The 19,301-nt window shown below is 37.9% G+C and overlaps 2 protein-coding genes across 2 annotated transcripts; one reads left to right on the top strand and one right to left on the bottom strand.

Annotated features, from left to right (window-relative positions):
* Nucleotides 1-470: 470 nt before the first annotated feature.
* Nucleotides 471-7,791, top strand: LOC134797117 (V-type proton ATPase subunit D). Its single transcript, XM_063769353.1, has 7 exons — nt 471-631; nt 750-867; nt 1,146-1,293; nt 2,507-2,722; nt 5,797-5,927; nt 6,344-6,744; nt 6,857-7,791. The coding sequence occupies exons 1-6, from the start codon at nt 591-593 to the stop codon at nt 6,437-6,439; spliced, it is 750 nt and encodes a 249-aa protein (XP_063625423.1). The 5' UTR covers nt 471-590; the 3' UTR covers nt 6,440-6,744; nt 6,857-7,791.
* A 3,616-nt stretch (nt 7,792-11,407) lies between these two features.
* On the bottom strand, nt 11,408-15,024 carry LOC134796984 (uncharacterized). The gene is made up of 2 exons (XM_063769177.1): nt 14,673-15,024; nt 11,408-11,830 (listed from the first exon to the last, which is right to left on the bottom strand). The coding sequence occupies exons 1-2, from the start codon at nt 15,015-15,017 to the stop codon at nt 11,408-11,410; spliced, it is 768 nt and encodes a 255-aa protein (XP_063625247.1). The 5' UTR covers nt 15,018-15,024.
* Nucleotides 15,025-19,301: the final 4,277 nt, after the last annotated feature.

A 19,301-nucleotide genomic window follows, 5' to 3' on the forward strand; every position in this document is an offset into this window, starting at 1 on the left:
GGTTTTGATTGATGAATTTTGACGTTTTGAAATAGAAAAATTCCAAAGCCCTAAATATCAAACTTCATAAACGACTTATGAAAATTGTTTAATTGTTTATAAACTTCAGTAATGTTTCAAGCATGTTTTAAGTGTATTGTCTCATTCTATTCAACATATTTCAGTATAATATGAGGTCGGTTTTTATTAGGAACATTGATAAAACCAAAATATTCAAATATATTTATATGGTTCACACTATATTTATTTAGCCACCTTCATAAACGCATGACGTCTAGTCTATGACCCATATTTTTTATAAAATTGTAAAGCCCAAATCGTATGGCATACAGCCACACAATACAGTAATCTTACAAACCTATACGAAATGAAATATCTTACCTATAATAGACTTTCTTTAAGTTCAGATACAATTAATTTCGACACTATAGCTTTATTTCATCATTTGTTAAAAATATTTTCTTATTACCTCAAATTATGTCGAGATCACAAGACTAAGCATAGACAATACTTTTATCAACCAACTTGTCTTCTGTCATCAGGTGATTGGGAGTGAGGAATTCAGAAAAGGGATAAATTCGTAAATCAATATGTCTGGGAAAGATAAATTACAAATTTTCCCTTCTCGGGGGTAAGTATTTCGTGCTACATTAAGTTTTTCAGGACATAAAACAGCCACGTAGAAACTAGACCAACAGGGTGGTCCCATAATTTCTGTATAATATAATCAATGTATCTTGTATTTTCAGAGCTCAGATGTTAATAAAGGCCCGTCTGGCCGGAGCAGTTAAGGGCCATGGTCTCCTCAAGAAAAAGGCTGATGCCTTGCAAGTGAGGTTCCGTATGATCTTGGGAAAAATCATTGAGGTAAGTCTTTTATAACAACATATATCTCTTGATCTCAGTTTTCTGCGCTTATGTCCTATGTCTTAGTTAATTAAACTTGATTTATGATTATAAATTTGCTTTAAATAGCGGGAATTCCTTAAACAATAAAGGCTGAAAGCAATTATTTGGGGGCCTTGAGTTACATTGTATATTGCTTAACACTTTCGGTGCTGGGCGCCCGGTTTCCAGTACAAAATGAACACACATACGTGTTTTTGGCAGTGAATGTGTTAATGGGAAACCTTTTTTTCCATTAGACAAAGACCCTTATGGGTGAAGTGATGAAGGAAGCAGCATTCTCCCTGGCCGAGGCAAAGTTCACGACGGGAGACTTCAACCAGGTGGTGCTGCAGAATGTGACCAAGGCACAGATCAAGATCCGTTCCAAGAAAGACAATGTTGCTGGTATGTTTTCTTAATACATAGAACATTTTTGCTGTTATTTAACCACAAAAGTAGAAATTAGATAAAATGAAACTAAACAATTTCCATACAAAATTTACGTCAATAATGTGACAGTTACAAAGAAAGTGGCGCCCTCGTTTATTTTCTACTATTTTATGTCGCACTGTAGCAGTACCTCAAATAAAATTAGACCACAACCCTAAAATTTTTGATTTTGAATTTTCAATTTTAACAATCTTGCTTTTGGTCATAATAGCAGTATCTCAAACGCAAATGAAAGATTGAAATGGAGGCCAGATTTGTTGTCAATAATGTATATGTCGCAGTCAAAAGTGTGAACTGGTCAAAAGAACTTTTAACCGACGAAAACAGGCAAAACTGCTTTTGACTGAGCATGTTGGTCAAAAGTAGTTTTACCTGAAAATCATTGGTTAATAGTAATTGTGACTGTTACTATCAGTCAAAAGTATGGGTTATTTTTTTTTTGCTATGCCCTAAAAACGAAACTCCAGACCCAGAGATAGGTAGGTTAGGGTTATTTTTTTTTTGCTACATCCTAAAAACGAAACTGCTGCCAGAAATAGGTATGATTTTCAGGTAAAACTACTTTTGATCAACATGCTCAGTCAAAAGCAGTTTTGCCTGTGTTTGTCGGTTAAAAGTTCTTTTGACCAGTTCACACTTTTGACTGCAACATATATATTTACTGCCTAAAGGCCCTAAAGGGTGAAATCACCCCTCTTGCCCATACATTTAAAAAAATATATTTATAGCTTAATAATGTAAATGTCCCAGTGCTGGACAGTCCCAAAAAATTGCCACTTTCAATTATAATTCCAAGCAAAAGACAGAGGGGACAAATGGACTGTCAAACACCAAGGATGGTTACCTTATTAGTGATCATTTATTAAATATTATAATAACATTTTATTTCTTTAGCAACAACTTGACATAAAAAATGTTAAGCGAAAGCTTTGTTAATTTTGGCTTATTTATATTTTTATTTACAAAAACTGCTTCAATTGCGTTGCATGCAAACGTTAAGAGGTTTTAATGTTTAAAAAAAATCCAAGTAGGTATTAGGGCTTTTATGGAATACTAGTTGTTGATGTGTGTACAATGAGCCATGAAAAAAGTTCATTAGGATCAGGGGAGCCCATAAAACATAATCTTCTCATGATCATACTCGCCAAATCATGCATACTTTTCTCAGGTGTCACACTGCCGATTTTCGAGTCATACCAAGATGGTTCAGACACGTACGAGCTCGCGGGTCTCGCGCGCGGTGGTCAACAGCTCTCGAAGCTGAAGAAGAACTTCCAAAGTGCTGTCAAACTGCTGGTCGAGCTCGCGTCTCTCCAGACATCGTTCGTGACTTTAGATGAAGTCATCAAGATCACTAACAGACGTGTCAACGCTATTGAGCATGGTAAGTTCAAGTTAAACTATACTTTATAGTTAACCCTCTCCAAATGTCGCAACAATCTAAATGCGCCTATAGGGATTTTATGTTAATTTGTCTATAAATTGATGCTCAATGTCTGTCATGATTTGCTATGAATCGTAGTAAGATGTAACTTAAATATAACTTTAAATCAATTATGGTAGATATTGCCACCTCCCTAAGAGCCACCCCACATTAGCGTCTTTTGAGCGTGCCAGCGCTATGGAAAATGGCGATGCTGCACAGTTGCGTCGAGCAGCAGCCATAGAGTGGACTAGACGCCGACGCTCGAGAGACGCTAGTGTGGGGTGGCCCTAAGGAGTAGAAGTGATGGAAAGATTCACTAGGCTTGAGCAAGCTTTTAGTGGCTCAGGTGTTTGAGTGGACCACTGCCTACAGTCACTGTATAAGGTGTTAAATTTTTCCATTTTACTTATTTTTGAAACTCTAATTTCGTTAGTGCTTGATATAAAATTATAGTAAATGTGGGGAAGACTATCTACAAGCTCTCTCATCGCTTTTAACTCTTGCTTTTGCACACATACTTCAGTTACAAGGCCTGTAGAGCAGCAGAAGCACAGTATAAGAACAGTAGTGAATCTTCATAGAAATGTGCCGCTGCCGGCTTGAATGTGTGCGTGCGCGCCGGGCGCCGTGTACGCACGCGCTGCCACGCACACATTAGCATAATATACGGGGGAATACGGTGGCGGCAGTGTGGGCCGTACCGCGACTGTGATCGCGCGCATTCGAGTACGCTACCCGCCCGCTCGCATTTGTCTGCTCTGACGGTACGCCTTAATTTTTTTGATCATGACTATGAACAGAGGCATAGTATAAGAAAGGTACTAGATTGAAAAGCTTGATTATATCACTATTGTATACAATACTTTTTCTACGAATCAACAAAAATAATACTTTAAACTAGTAGAATCATACAAACAAACCAAACCAAAAGTATACAGCAGGGGTCACCAAATGGCGGACCGCGGTCCGGATGCGGACCGCCGACCTATATAATGTTAATACATATTTAATAAACTCAAGTAGAAACGGACCGCGATGGTCACATTATTTTAAAAAATCGGACCCCTGAAGAAACTAATTGGTGACCCCTGGTATACAGCTAAGATACGGGAGCAGCCGCGATACCTTCATAATACTGGTACGCGCGTACCAGTATTATGAAGGTATCGCGGCCGCCGCGTTGGTTGGTCAATGACACCTTCTCGTAACTCATGAGGCCCTGGTACTTGCTCCGCGCTAAATTCAATTTTTAGACAGTTGTTTTCCCGATTTTGGCCACCGTAGCCTATGGAGACTAACAAGCAACACTAAGTGGTTTTCGTAGTATATGGATGTGGCTATATTAAGGGTGTCACATGCGCGTTTCTGATTTATTGCCCGATTGTTTCTACTATAAATAAATAAATAAAAATAATTATTACAGGACAATTTTACACAGATCGACCTAGTCTCACAGTAAGCTCAATAAGGCTTGTGTAGCGGGTACTAGACGACAATATATATAATACATAGGTATATATGATACTTATATACATAGAAAACATCCATAACTCAGGTACAAATATTTGTGATAAACACACAAATAAATGCCCTTACCAGGATTCGAACCCGGGACCTCCTGCTTCGTAAGCAGGGTCACTACCGACTAGGCTAGGAGGCTGTACAACCTAAAATTAATAATTAATTTGAGCTATGGTTTTGTTTCGCCCTCTTGACCGCGGCGAGCTGTAATTGGTCATTTTCATTATAGTTGACTAAACTGTATCGAAATGAATATTATAGTTGAGTTGGGAGCCCGTACATTAAAAATACCCATTTGCAGTTTGGTATAAGAAATCTTAATTCAAAAATTACAGTCGTACAGTAGAAAAAAAATATAGTGTCTCAATAACGACTCCTCTCAAACCCGGACTTGTCATTCTTCATAATACCTACTTGCCCATGCTTCCCTAAAACCTTTTTACTAAATTTATACGTAAGGATGAGAATTTACTTTTCTCAAAAATGGACGGCAAAGTCGACTTTGCCATTTAAAAAATAGGTCGCGAAGCGCGTAGTTTATGGTCAGTCAAAAATTAAAAAGTTAAAAACATTGCAGTCTCGATTTTGGGACTGCAATGTTGCATACAAATTCCATTATTTGTCGAGTTCCAAACTTTTTAAAAGTTGAAATGGCCATATCAAACGAAGGCACAGGCCCATTAAACAGCCAAACAGATGATTAGTACCGCGACTATTTAGCTGTCTCAAATAGGTTGGCGTATTTTCGGCAGAAAAATACATTTCTATTTTTTTATTAAAAAAAATAAAAAGGCGGCAAAGCAAATTTTTTCAATTGTTTCTACTTTTTTCTGTGAAAATATATACGTAAGAACGTTGCTTTTGTAAAATATTTCAATGATATTTATATTTCTTGCACCATTTTTGAGAAAAGCACTATATATGACTCGGCTGGAAGGCTACTTGCTGGCTTCGGATTCAATTAAACGGACTCCCAAGGTCGTCCGTTTAAAACGAATCCTCAGCCTGCAAGTAGCTACTTCCGAGCCTCGACAATAATGTACTATTACTTTAACCGCTAACAATAAAGCGTTCCGAACATGCAGAAACCGGAGGATTTTTTTCTGTATCGAATTTATAATTTTTTTAATAACTGCCATTTCCTAATGTTAATATTTAAAAAGCGTTTTATTTATACTTCATTTATGAATTGATAGAACATTTCATTATATTATAATAAATAGAAACGTAGTGCTACTCATAATATGCAAATAATATTTAACTAAAAATAAAAGTGACAACCCTAAGCGCCAACGCAAGAGTAGGCAAATAACTTGCCGAGCGGCCTTAGATTCACTACTGTTCTTAGTGTACTGTGGCAGGAGTGAAGCTCTTACTTGCTGACTGTCTGAGCAACGTATGTAGTATATATATGCCAGATTTCTAGCCCTTTAACGGTCTTCCCAGCAATACATTTTATATGCCGTCTTCCCCAAATTGACCTCAATTAAATATCTGTGTTTTAATGTCAGTGATCATCCCACGACTGGAGCGCACTCTGGCGTACATCATCTCCGAGCTGGACGAGCTGGAGCGTGAGGAGTTCTACCGGCTCAAGAAGATCCAGGACAAGAAGAAGATCATTAAGGACAAAGCGGAAGCGGTCAGTATTACTGACATAAAAAATTACGTCACTTGACCACTTACGTGAAACAGAAAGTATTGACTATATTCAGAAATTATCTGCATAGTAAAGTTTTGGGTTTCTTCCATTCTTGTATGCGAAATATGGTCCAAATCCAAAATGGAAAATGCCTTCATTTTTTTTTCTAATATTTTCGAGAACCTTATATTTTTTTGGAAACTTTCCACAATTTGCAGATTTGTCAAAAACACCCTTTGAACGCCACGCCTATCGTGTGCGGCGCGTCGTCGTAAAAATTCACAGAGTATTTTTTTTTGTGTTACGATTTTTTTTGGCTTTAAAGCTAAAAAACCTCGCAACCTGTAACTCAAAGGAGCTAATCGCTGCGCTGTGAATCTCTGAACTTACAATAAAGTTGAACCCGGTGTTTTCAGAAAAAGAAAGAGCTCCTAGCGGCGGGCCTGGGCCTGGACCTCGGCGACGGCGGCGCCAACCTGCTCGACGAGGGCGACGAGGACATCGTGTTCTAAACTACTACCCGACAGTTATAATATAACCGGTTTCACCACGCGCAGCGGCCATTTTGTTGGGGACTACTTACTGGCGTGTAGTGAGGTCTCAGCGTAGTCATAAAGACAGCTTTCTAGAGTCCGTCTGACTTTAACAGAACATAGTGAGGGAGTGTCATTATCAACGCCATAGTTTCATAGAAGTTTGACATGAATGATGACATTTCCACACTCTGTAATTGCAAATGCCATGCAGTGCTAGCTTAGTCGGACTGCTAATACAGAAAGCTTGCCACAGAAACTCGTATCTTTATTACTCTACCGGGGTGCTACCGCGAAATTTCGTTATCTAACCTCTCTATCACTCTTGCATATTCGAGCGATAAAGAGGCAGATAACTAAATTTCGATTTTCGCGTTTCCCGGTAGGCCCTCTGAGACATGGCTGACAATACTTGTTGTCAAGCGTCCGTATAACTCAATCCATATTGGCTTGCTCAATATTAGCTCAAGAAAATTGCCTCTGTAATTTGTGGTAAAACCTGTTTATAGGCTGGTTATTGAATCATTGCTGAAATATCTAAACAGCTATATTTAGTGATAATATCCAGCCTATTATAGTTATAACAGTTAAAAAGCACTGTTGAGGTCCTATAATGGCTTCGCCGGCCTACCGGGTCGATAGTATTGTATCTCTAGTGACAAATTGTTAGTAGTCGCAGTCAAGTGTTCGAAAAACTAACATTACGGGAGCTTCCAGTATTACCTTACATTATGGAGACGATAAATGCCCTTTATACTTTAACCCTTTGAACGCTTTACGTCATAAACAAAAACGTCACTCACACGCCAAGGTCATGGTCGCAAGCGAGCTTGAGAGTGTGAAGGTTACTTTGACAGCGATAGTATGCCATAACACCTACGTATTCATGGTGCTGTGGGCACGACTAGTCGACGCCGTTAGATGTTCTTGGCGTTCAAAAGGTTTTTAATAAATAACCTCACTTTCCCAGACACCTCCAAATTTCAGTTTCAACACTTGACTGCTTTCAAATGTTTATAAATTGATATTACAGCCTACATGGTGTTGTCTGTAAATAATGTACTGTTATTCCTCTTCCACAAATCAACCCTACGACCTTCTAATACGGTCCAATTTTCAGTGGCAATCTGATTGGTATACAAATTGATTGTAAGCATTCCACGCATTGTTTCAACTTAAGCTTTTAGAATGCTGTTTAAAATATAAAGCATAAGTACACCCATTTTATTATTTATAGTTTTTTGATTTGTTGTTTAATGGTCGTTTAAGTGTAAGCAATCATGTAAATACAAGTTTGTGATGCGAAATATTAAATATTATTATTGATCGAAGTCTTGTTTTATTACTCAGAAAAAGCAGTAATTAAAGTTGGTCAAGCAGATCTTGTCAGTAGAAAAAGGCGGCAAATTTGAAAAATGTAGGGGCGAAGGGATATCGTCTCATAGAAAATTTGAATTTCGCGCCTTTTTTTACTGACAAGATTTGCTTGACCGTCTATATCTGCCAACCTAAAAGCCATAACAGACTACCGCACCGCACTGCGACCTTGGCACTTGCGGTAGTCTGCTACGGATATAATATAACTGTCCGTATACACGATGATTTTTAATCGGTGATCAGGAGGGACTATCAGGAGTAGAAAAATATTGATATCTAGCCCAAATTAACCTTTTGAACGCCAAACGGCGCATCCATTTCCCGTGCCACTGACGCCACGGGGGTTTTGTGTGAATTAATAATGCCAACCTAAAAGTGGGGTGTTTTTCAGTAGATTTTTATCAAAAAACGATCGACGTCAAATGCCGTCTTTGGCGTCGTTGTCACGATTTTGCGTTGACGTCAATTGCCGTCTGTGGCGTTCAAAAGGTTAAACTTATTAGGCTAGGTCTCACGTAATTATATATCTCATTGTTTAATAAATAAAAGTTAAAACATAATTAAAACTAATAACCACTAAATACATGGTTATCCTACATGAAGTACGATACGTCAAGTGCCATCGATATGGCGGGAAATTTGACGGATCTATGACTTTGTTTATGCATATGACAATGACAAGTTATTACTCATAAATTATCAATTTCCATTAAGTTTGTAAAGAGGCTATAACTCGTAGATACCGATTAGTAGAGTGACAAGGATTTTAGGATAAAATTGATTTCAAAATTAAAATTCTGATAAAAAAAAACAAGTTTGTTTCCATGTAATTACGACTTCAATGTGATATCAATTACTGCGTTAGAAAAAAATGTTCCTGATCACCGAAATAATAAGTACATTCCCGTTGCCAGGGAGGTTTGGGGAACTTTTACTATGGATCAACTCCAAAATGTCGAAAAAATATTTGGCTGTTTCGTACATTTAGGCTGGTCCATTTTCTATGGAAGGGTAAATTTTATTTCGCGTATTCGGGTTTGGTTCCATAGTAAAATAAAAATTGCTCAGTATATTCCCAAAACCTCCCTGATTTTTTGACACTTATTTTTTGGCCACCCTGTATATCCAGTGTATATCTAAATCCTAACAATGGTCGCCTTTCTCCATTATTAGAAACTAGCTTCTGCACGCGACTTCATCTGCGTGGGATGATGATGATGATCGATGAAAACTATTCTATGTCCTTTCTCGGGTCTCAAACTATCTCCATACCAAATTTCATCTAAATTGGTTCAACGGTTGAAGCGTGAAGAGGTTTCAGTTACTTTCACACTTATACACCCAGACTGTCCGGCCCGCGGGAGCCAGGCCCCAGGGGTTCAGCCCTAACAGCAGCAACCAGACACGCACCCTGAATCGCCTGAATTCGTCCCTGAACCGCTGTCAAACTTCGGTTTTGTTGGAAGTGTTCTTTCTGTACGGTAGTACTATTACTTATTTATTTTATTATGTGGCGCGTTCCATGCAAACAGTATCATTTTCCTTTTTATAAGCCTAAGAAATAATAAAAATGTTTTAGAAACTTAAACTCATCCCTTATTAAGTAAACACCTTCATTCTTTACATTACGAATCGATCTTCAGTTTAATTCCAACTGTGATCACTTTGGACGTTTACAGCGAACAACACTCTGCTACACCCACCACCCTACAGGCATAGATTACACGATACTTTAGATGTGCCACTTTTACAGTGGCGTAGCTAGGAGTGGGCGAAGTGGGCCGTCGTCTACGGCCTCGCTCCCCAAGAGGGGCTCGCGCGAGGCGATTGAGAGAAAAAGGCCTCGCAGATGCGATTTCGCCCACGGCCAGATTAGTTCACGCTACGCCATGTAAAACCTTTATTATCGCAACGAGCGAGACCTACTACAAATTTTTATATTAAAGGAAAAATGGAAAAAATCCGGTGATCCGGTCTCCAATGCGGTCTTTGGGCAAGACTCGAACTTGGAACATCAGTCCGATCGCTTTTCCAGCCTTCAGAAGTTTTCCAGAAGCGTGCAATTTCCATTCCTTCGTTTTTTGTTTAGATACACACATTATGGAAGCTTGTTTTATTATTTACTAGCGACCTCCCCGGCTTCGCACGGGTTACACAAAACCTTAACAAATTATACACCTAAACCTATTTAAACCATCCTCAAGAATCTCTCTATTGATAGGTGAAAAGCGCATGAAAATCCGTTCGTTAGTTTTCGAGTTTATCGTGAACATACATACAAACAAACAGACAGACGAGGCGGGGGACCTTGTTTTATAAGGTGTAGTGTAATATACTTACTATACTCTTATTTAGTGTAGTGATTTCTTGAAAAATTGGCCTCTCCTGTAATATTACAGTATAATCTGTGTCAAAGGGAGACGCGGGGAAGCTACGTGCCGACTTTGTGCTGTGAATTCCCCTGTTTTCATAAAAGATCGTAAACGCAGAAGGATCCAAACGACCAAAAGATGTTATTAGACTGACGACAGAGTTATACAGACGCGAGAATCAGATGATTTGAATCTATGTCCTCGCAAATAATATTATGGTTTAGAGCCACTTTGTAAACAGAGCCTACCTGTTCACTACCGGTTAAAATGGTATGTTAAGGCTCGTGTGTATTCTCTGAATCCTCTCTCGTATAAGTCATACCTGATACCTATTAACCTATTTATTTTATGGGCGCACCTCGTGTATCGTTATATAATTTCTAGGTCGGATTACACGAAAACTTGTAATATTTTTTCGTTTTGAAAGCGTATTTGTGTAGGTGCTTAGGTATATCTAAGCTTAACGATAAACAGCTTTGCCTACAAATTAACACAGAAATGGCAGGAATAAAATAAATATGATGTTTTTGAATAGTTATCATTAGAATTTTCCGTGGAGTTGCACTTAGTGGCATTTTTAGTGTTCCGTGACCGTACAAAACTTTGTTCACGGAACACTTATGGGATCACTTCGGTCTTGTTTTTTTGATGAATCCTACCTTGGAGTATTTTTACATCGTCATGATCTTGGTACAGTAAGGTCCTCAACGAAAGATTTAGAAACGGGATATTAATGTTATTGTACCTATCACTAGGCTTGCAGGTTGTTATTCCTTACACTCTTTGACTCTTTTAGTAATAAATAAAATTTAATTACACAAACGGGTCTACCGCGATATAATTTCATTGTTTTTACCTTTAATTCCGACGTTTCAGCTGAGTTGCACCAGCTGTGGTCACGGAAAGACCCGTTTGTGTAATTAAATATGTGTACAAAACGCGAGAGTTTAAAGTGTTATAAATAAAATTAATAAAAAAAAGGAGTACCTACGAATTTTCATGCTATTTATAAATAGCTGAAAAATGTGTACATTTAATCTAAGGCACTTAAAGCACCCTTTTACTGAAATTACTTACATTTTGAAATTTTACGTGGTTAGGTACTTACATTTTTAATTGGTTCATTCTTTGACCAAATTCTCATTATCGCTGGGGTACTTATAAGTTCATGAAAACTCCATGCTTTTAGACATGTGTTTTATTCATCATCATTCACATCAGAATAATGATCACGTTCAGTTTTAATACCTCTACTCTTGCTATTATTGCCAGCAGAATCTTTACGATATTTTCCCATGCGTGCGTTGAACAATATATCGTTTATATAACGTTTCGCTATTAGGACAGAGTGCAGATCTTTAGTCTCTCTTAGTTCCGAAGCAACATATTGTCCGTAAATTTCAAATTCGTCGTGACCAGATTTTGAACTTGGCCGATATTGCTTAGCAAATCCATATCCCATAGGGTCATCAGATTTATCGTCGTACGAATTGATTCTTTTCCTTGAGTTGGTTGATAAGTTTGCTGTTGTGTCTGTAGATTCGTAAAGCATTGGGATGGGGGCGGCTATGTGGAAATTTTCGACGTGGTAAGGCTCGGAGAGTTCATCGTTGTGGCTGTTCTGAAACAAAAATAAATAAAAATGCTTATAGTATGGGTAATTGTTATACTTAGTCAAAGGCTGAAAATCATAATTTTCTCGTAATTTTTTCATCAATTACCAACAATTTATACAGTAGCGACTACAAAAATGATTCTGAACTGATAATAATGGATCACTCGACATGCTTTAATATGCCGAGCGATCCATTTTTATCAGTGATGTAAAAAAATTGTATTCAAAGAGGATTTTATTACCAGTACCAGTATTAAATAGGTACAGACTATCACCTCACGATATTAGAGCAAACACTAATTAACTTAGTGAAGTAGAAAGAGGGAAGTTATGAAATATATATAATGTAAAAAAAATAGAAAGAGCTCTCAACGCGTAATTTGTGAGCGGGCTGGCAGCCTTCTTAATGCATCTACCTACATTGCGATACGGCTATGTTATTCCTAGTTTCTACCCGGGAGAAAAAATTATTCGCATATCTTATCCCGCAAAGCTTTTTCGGATTTGAAGATCCTAAAAGAAAGAAGAAAAGAAGTGATACTAATGAAGGAAAAGAAAATGCTGCAATATCTTCGACGCGATGTCCTTTTAAGTTATGTGCTGTGAAAATAAATTGGCGACAAAATTGGCGAAATTGGAGTCGGTTGAAGGTTAAAGTAATTTTCATAGTTTTTAGGGTTTTTGGTTCCACATGGAACCACCGCGGACCTTACTACTTATTACTGAGCCTCCGTTCTTCGTCTGTTTTAGCGAGTTGTATGTGTTTCAATCATACATTTTACGATAAATGATAGACAGTTGAGATTGAGATTACTGAGTGTTCAAGAATTTCTACTTGTATTGCCATTATTATGAAAAAAAAGAGAGTCTTAGCATGGTATAATAATATACTCCGCCTGGTACTCCATTCCCGTCTTTTCTAGGTCACCTAACTGACACGGGCCTACGTCATCATGCGACAGCGCTATATGATAATATGCGATAGCGCTATATATAGCGGCCATGTTGTTGTGACGTAGGCCCGTGTCACTCTGGGAATGGAAGACCATGTTTTATTAGACTATGAGTCTTAGATAAAATGCAACGCATTGAATCAATTCTAAATAACCGAAACGATTATACACAAAACTCGGCTTGTTGAAGGCAATAGGTGCTATTTTAAAATTAGCTTAGTTATTATTATGAACGTTTTAATATACCTACCTACTTTGAGAAATTAATAATTTAAATTTAATAATAATTTTGTACTTTGAGAAATTGTTTTTATGTAATTTGAGGACTTTCAATTTATTCTCTTTAGCGAAGTGGTAACATACTGACGGACAGAGTTATGATGGAATTCCTGTTTACTAGTTTTTAAAGTGTTTATGGTGTATGTGTATATGGTAAAAGAATCAGTATAAAGTCTGTCGGGTAATAAAATAATATTATAAAAAAATTGCTCCATTAATTTATAATAGCCAGTACGCATATCAATATTATGCTCTAACCTAATCAATTCTTCTGGCAGTTGTTCGTTTTTGTAGGAGGTCACAGCTCTAACCTAACCTAACCCACTTTTCTGGTGGCCGTTCGTTTTGTATGAGGTCGCAGTTCTAACCCTTTTTTTGTTTTTTTTTTGAGGGGAAATGCTTTACGCATACCACCCGGCGCGGGGACTGGCCGGGATGGTTATCTGGGACTCCCTGTTGTGGGCTAATGAGACCCCAGGTTTACCCACTAAAACCCCTCTGTTGCCGCCTCGCTGCTATATGGCGAACTATAAGCTATAAGGTGGCTGCTATAAGGTAACCTAACCTAACCTAACTCACTTTTCTGGTGGCCGTTCGTTTGGTAAGAGGTCGCAGTTCTAACCTAACCTAACCCACTTTTATGGGAGCCGTTCGTTTTATACAGGAGGCCGCAGTTACAACCTAACATAATCTTTTCTGGCACAGGTTCAATTTTGTTTGCGGGTCACAGTTATTTCTTAACGTACTTAATCCACTTTTCTGCAAGTAGAAAAACATTATGCCATAATGAAAGTATGCTGCAGGATGATTATGGTACATAAAATTATGCTAAGCGAAAGTCTGCAAAAGTAATCTTCTGCTAAATAATATGCTGCAAAATGTGTTGTATGCTTAGTAATAATAATGCAAAGTAATATTTATGCCTAATTATCATTCTACTAAAAGTGTTTCTGCGATACATGTTATGCGAAGTGTATTTCTGACAAACAATATTATGCCAGAAGAGGGGAACCCCAGTCAAATATTATCTTGGAAAATAAATCAATGCAATTATAATTCGAATCAAATGCAGAGGTGAAGGAAGTAACACCTCGGTAAATAACATCCTACATGCGACCGGCATCAACACGTAAACGGCAAACCAAGCAATAGGTACCTATGTCGATCAGTGTTTATTTTATACTAAAGACATATCGTCAACCGGGGTGAATAGGGATGGATGGGGTGAATAGGGACAAAATAAAAAATGTGATTTGCTCGCTTAGTTACCTATTAAGAAATTGTCAGAATTTCTTAATAACTACCGACACAAATTGTATCATACAAAATCTACTACTATTTTCAATCGAATGAATTTTTGTGGGTATTTTTAAAGAAATTGGCAGGTAAATAACATTTTAAGTTCTTTCCCTATTCACCCCAGCCATCCCTATTCACCCCGGTTGACGTTAACATGGGTATTGACTTTAAAGTAGTCGGAAAAAGAGCTCCACAGACCTTGTAACAAATGGCACGTGATTTTCGATACACGTCTTACTAAGTAGGTATGTACGCAACGTATCGAAAATCGCATACTATTGTTGCAAGGTGAGTGAAGTCCTAAGGTAAGGACTTACTCGCATCTCAGAGTTATCAAATCCTTCAGTCTCTGTTTCTCCTTTCAATAAAAACTTCATCGGCTCGTAGGCAAACCACGGAGAGTATTTCAACTCATTCCCGTTTTTTCTCGACTGAGATATTTTCTTCTTCTCTCTAGCGAACTGCGAACGCAACGTATGTATTTTGGATTCAACTTCCCTTCTCGGGATATTCACGGTATTGGCGATGTCGTCCCACGCGTCGTTTTTCTTCGTTCTGTTTTTAAAATCGGGGTTCGAAGAGTCCCAGAGGACGTCGTGGTTTTTGTAGGCTTGGACGAGTTGCAGCACGAGTTCGTTGGTGTAGGTTACCGTTACCGCCATGTTGCGAGCGTGTGCGCTTGTTGGGGAGTGGCGCGGGACTGACGCGTGTCTGGCGCGCAACGTGGTGTGCGATCTGGCAACATTGTTTATGCAACAATGTTTCATCATCCTAGTTTATAAACATGTTTACAGAGGTGATGCAACATCGTGCAAGACTGTTTGTTTATAAACAGTGCTATAAATACTTACAGTGTTTATTAACAAATGTTGCCTAATGAATATCCGGCTCGAAAATGCCGCGATGTTTCAAGCGATGTTGAAGGACAGTTTTAATTCAACTGGAGCGGCATTCAGATTTTAGATATCAATATTGTTTTGATATTGATATGATAGTAGGTACTGTGTGGTCTGTGTGAATCGCGTTCGCATCAAAAAATGAACGTGAGCTAGATGATACCAGATAAGTAGATATAGTTGGTCAAGCAGATCTTGTCAGTAAAAATAGGCGGTAAATTTGAAAATTGTAGGCGCGAAGGGAAATTTGAATTTCGCGCCTTTTTCTACTGACAAAGTTGTTTGAAGCGCTACCTATATGATATTAATTTGACTCGCTCTCTCTTTTTCTCTTTTAGTTTCTCGCACTCTTGGCCTCGCTTGAAAATCTAACATGAATTAAATACATATGTACATACTTTAACACTTAGCAAGAAGTATAAGCAAGTTACAGATATGAATTAGGTAGGTATTTAGGTATGATAAAATTTTCATAAAATTTCTAGTTTTGGAAAAATGTATTTAGTACAACACAACATCGAAAGGTCGAAAGGTTCCATTATCGTCGTATCTATTGGCAACTCGTTAGCGAGCGGCCCGCGGTTGACTTGCTCCACAGGACTAAGAGGATGATTGATGCACGCTGTAATTATATAAATACCCTCGCTTTCGCTCATTTTCTCTTGGTCTTTTATGGTTCTTTAGCGTCTTATAGTTTGACCATGTTCGTCTTTTCGTCCGTCTTTCCGCTACTCACTCTACTCAGTGACCATTAAGGATGACTCACGCTAGACCGGGCCGGGGTTTCGTTTTCGAAAGCACCACGTGATCACCGATCAGCCGTCATAGAAAATGACATGTCAAGTGTGGCATCGGCTCGGGCCCGGCCCGGTCTAACGTAAGTCATCCTTTAGTGCTAGAAAATTGCAGTTTTTATGTATACTTATAAATAAATACAGATCTCCGAACAGCTGGAGCTACCTGTTACCACCGCCCTCCATCAAGCCACAGACCGAAACAGTTGGAGGCAATTCATAAAGCGCAAGTGGAGTCACGATCCTTAGCAATGGGGGAGCGATTAAGAAGAGATAAATAAATACAAAAAAATCTTGAAAATATATTATAAAAGCTGTTTCACGTAAAGTGGGGGACTGGGGATGACATTTTCCCTTCAAATCCGATGCTGCGGGTATCGCTGGATGGGTCTCTTTGAAATCTGTATCATTTTTCGGCTGAGCCGAAAGTTTTAAGACTCGTTATACCTACGTGTGACAATTAATATGAAAGTCGCTAAGGTTGTCGTTATTGTTGGACACTGTAACTAATAAGTTCGAAATGGTACAGAAATCAAATTCTTGTCGTTACATACCTTACTACATTGTATCAACATCTAACCCATTTATTTTATATATTTATGATAGGAACGTGAATAAATGCCCACCGGACTCAAAATGTAATACAGTAACGTGCGAGATTTTCAGCATTTTTCACCTTTCCATGCTTATTAATGCATTGATCGCCTTAAATGTCATGTCTCTAGCGATTTTCTTCTAAGGACCTTTGGAAAACTCGTTTGACGCATTAAATAGAATCTCCGCCATAATTTGGAAACTTTTATGCCTTAATCTCCCGATTCTTGATCAAATATTAATGAAGCGAGGTTGAGTTGGGAGCTACGGACAAAATTCTACAAACAATTGGTAGATGCTCGTAAATATCCTTCTACATTCATTGCAAAATGGATCTCAATGCGTTGAAGATAGAGTTTACATTTTAACTTGGTAAACGTTAGAGATACGAGGTTTTGACAGCGTTTCGATTTTAGAGTGCCAACAGACGAGTTGTAAGACTGGTCGGAAGAATCGGTCGATTTCTTGGCGATTGGTCGTTTGATATTCCTACTTGTGTTTGTGTTATTTTGCGTAAAACTCTAGGTGGCTGTTATTTCTGTAGGTGTTATGGGATTGCTTTAAAATTACAAAATAAAGTGTAGGTACGTGTGTATTGACTATGCCATGTTTGTAGCTTTTTATAATTTGTATTATATTCTTGTATGAATAGGTATATGATCTGTATTAATACCTAGGAATAAAAGTTTTTAAATAAGATTGTCTGACGGACTGGAAAAATCCATTGAGTGAAGGCTATTAGAAAATATCTAAGTAGGTACCTACTTAATTGAAATTAGTTCATACCTATTAAAAAACCGGGCAAGTGCGAGTCGGACTCACGCACGAAGGGTTCCGTACCATAATGAAAAAAAAAACGGAAAAAAATGCAAAAAAAAAACGGTCAGCCATCCAAGTACTGACCACGCCCGACGTTGCTTAACTTTGGTCAAAAATCACGTTTGTTGTATGGGAGCCCCATTTAAATCTTTATTTTATTCTGTTTATAGTATTTGTTGTTATAGCGGCAACAGAAATACATCATCTGTGAAAATTTCAACTGTCTAGCTATCACGGTTCGTGAGATACAGCCTGGTGACAGACAGACGGACGGACGGACGGACGGACGGACAGCGAAGTCTTAGTAATAGGGTCCCGTTTTACCTTTTGGGTACGGAACCCTAAAAACGAATGGTATAGATTTATTACCCCATTTTTATAAGGTCGTTGTTAAAAATACCTAAATACCTTCAAAACTTAAAATGTGATTTACCTGACAATTTCTTAAAAAATACCCAGTTATGTCCCTATTTACCCCAGCCATCCCTATTCACCCCGGTTGACGGTACGCCTAGAAACTTTTTGGATTAGGTACCTAAATCACGGATCACTAACAGTGAGTAAAACTAGAAACGAAAACCACGTAAACGTTTAGCCTAGTTTTTAGGGTTCCGTACCAAAAGGGTAAAACGGGACCCTATTACTAAGACTTCGCTGTCCGTCCGTCCGTCCGTCCGTCTGTCACCAGGCTGTATCTCACGAACCGTGATAGCTAGACAGTTGAAATTTTCACAGATGATGTATTTCTGTTGCCGCTATAACAACAAATACTAAAAACAGAATAAAATAAAGATTTAAGTGGGGCTCCCATACAACAAACGTGATTTTAGACCGAAGTTAAGCAACGTCGGGCGGGGTCAGTACTTGGATGGGTGACCGTTTTTTTTGCCGTTTTTTGCATTATGGTACGGAACCCTTCGTGCGCGAGTCCGACCCGCACTTGCCCGGTTTCTACTCTAATGATCTGTAGTATGTTGCTTTTGTACTTTTAATTAAAGAAAGCCTACCTAATAAATACTCTTGAAAACGTTTTTACTTACTGATGAAATATGGCAATAAATTTAAAACATAAATTAACTATTAAAGAAGCATCTTATTTATGTGCAAACTTGTCTGCAAACAAAATATTTTAAAGTTTAAATCGATGTTTCAGTTATAAATACATTTTTTTTTTTTTTTTTTATTTATTTATCATAAAGTACACAACACTTTTTAAACATTATATTCCTCGCCAAACTGCAATTGCAGTTTGTTGGCGAGATCGCGCTCATCTTCACAGACATACATATTATGCTATGCACTAAATACTAAACTTAACTTAACAACTAAATTCAGGTATATTTTAGTACAGTTTAAATGTTAGGGTATATTATCCAATAACGTATTTTTTAACTCAGTTTTAAATTTAGCCCTACTACATTTATTTTCTTCCCTTAGGTAGTTAATTTCGTTATATAGGACATGACTTATTTTATATATCCTATTAATACATTTCTTGATATCGGTTATTTTCTTTATAAGAATAGTATTAAAATCAGGCAGAATTTTATGCTCTAACCGTGTACCTACCTAAATAAAATAATTTCAGGTCATGGTAAGTTTTTGTAGTACCTAGTACCTATTATATTACACCACTAAACGATTCACCAATAAGTAGCTATGGTATTAAGCCTTTATAACTCAATGTATGTTAGAAACAACATAACTTTTAACTTTTGACCCTCTTTTTGTATTTTTGCACTAAAGTTCATGCATTAACGTTGTTTAGTTCCGCCACTCCCCCACAGATGGCGCTAGCAGTACTGCTGCAGCACGTTACGGCCCGGCCATTAGCAAAGTCGTA

Source organism: Cydia splendana, chromosome 14 (assembly GCF_910591565.1).
Source record: "Cydia splendana chromosome 14, ilCydSple1.2, whole genome shotgun sequence".
Classification (NCBI taxonomy): domain Eukaryota; kingdom Metazoa; phylum Arthropoda; class Insecta; order Lepidoptera; family Tortricidae; genus Cydia; species Cydia splendana.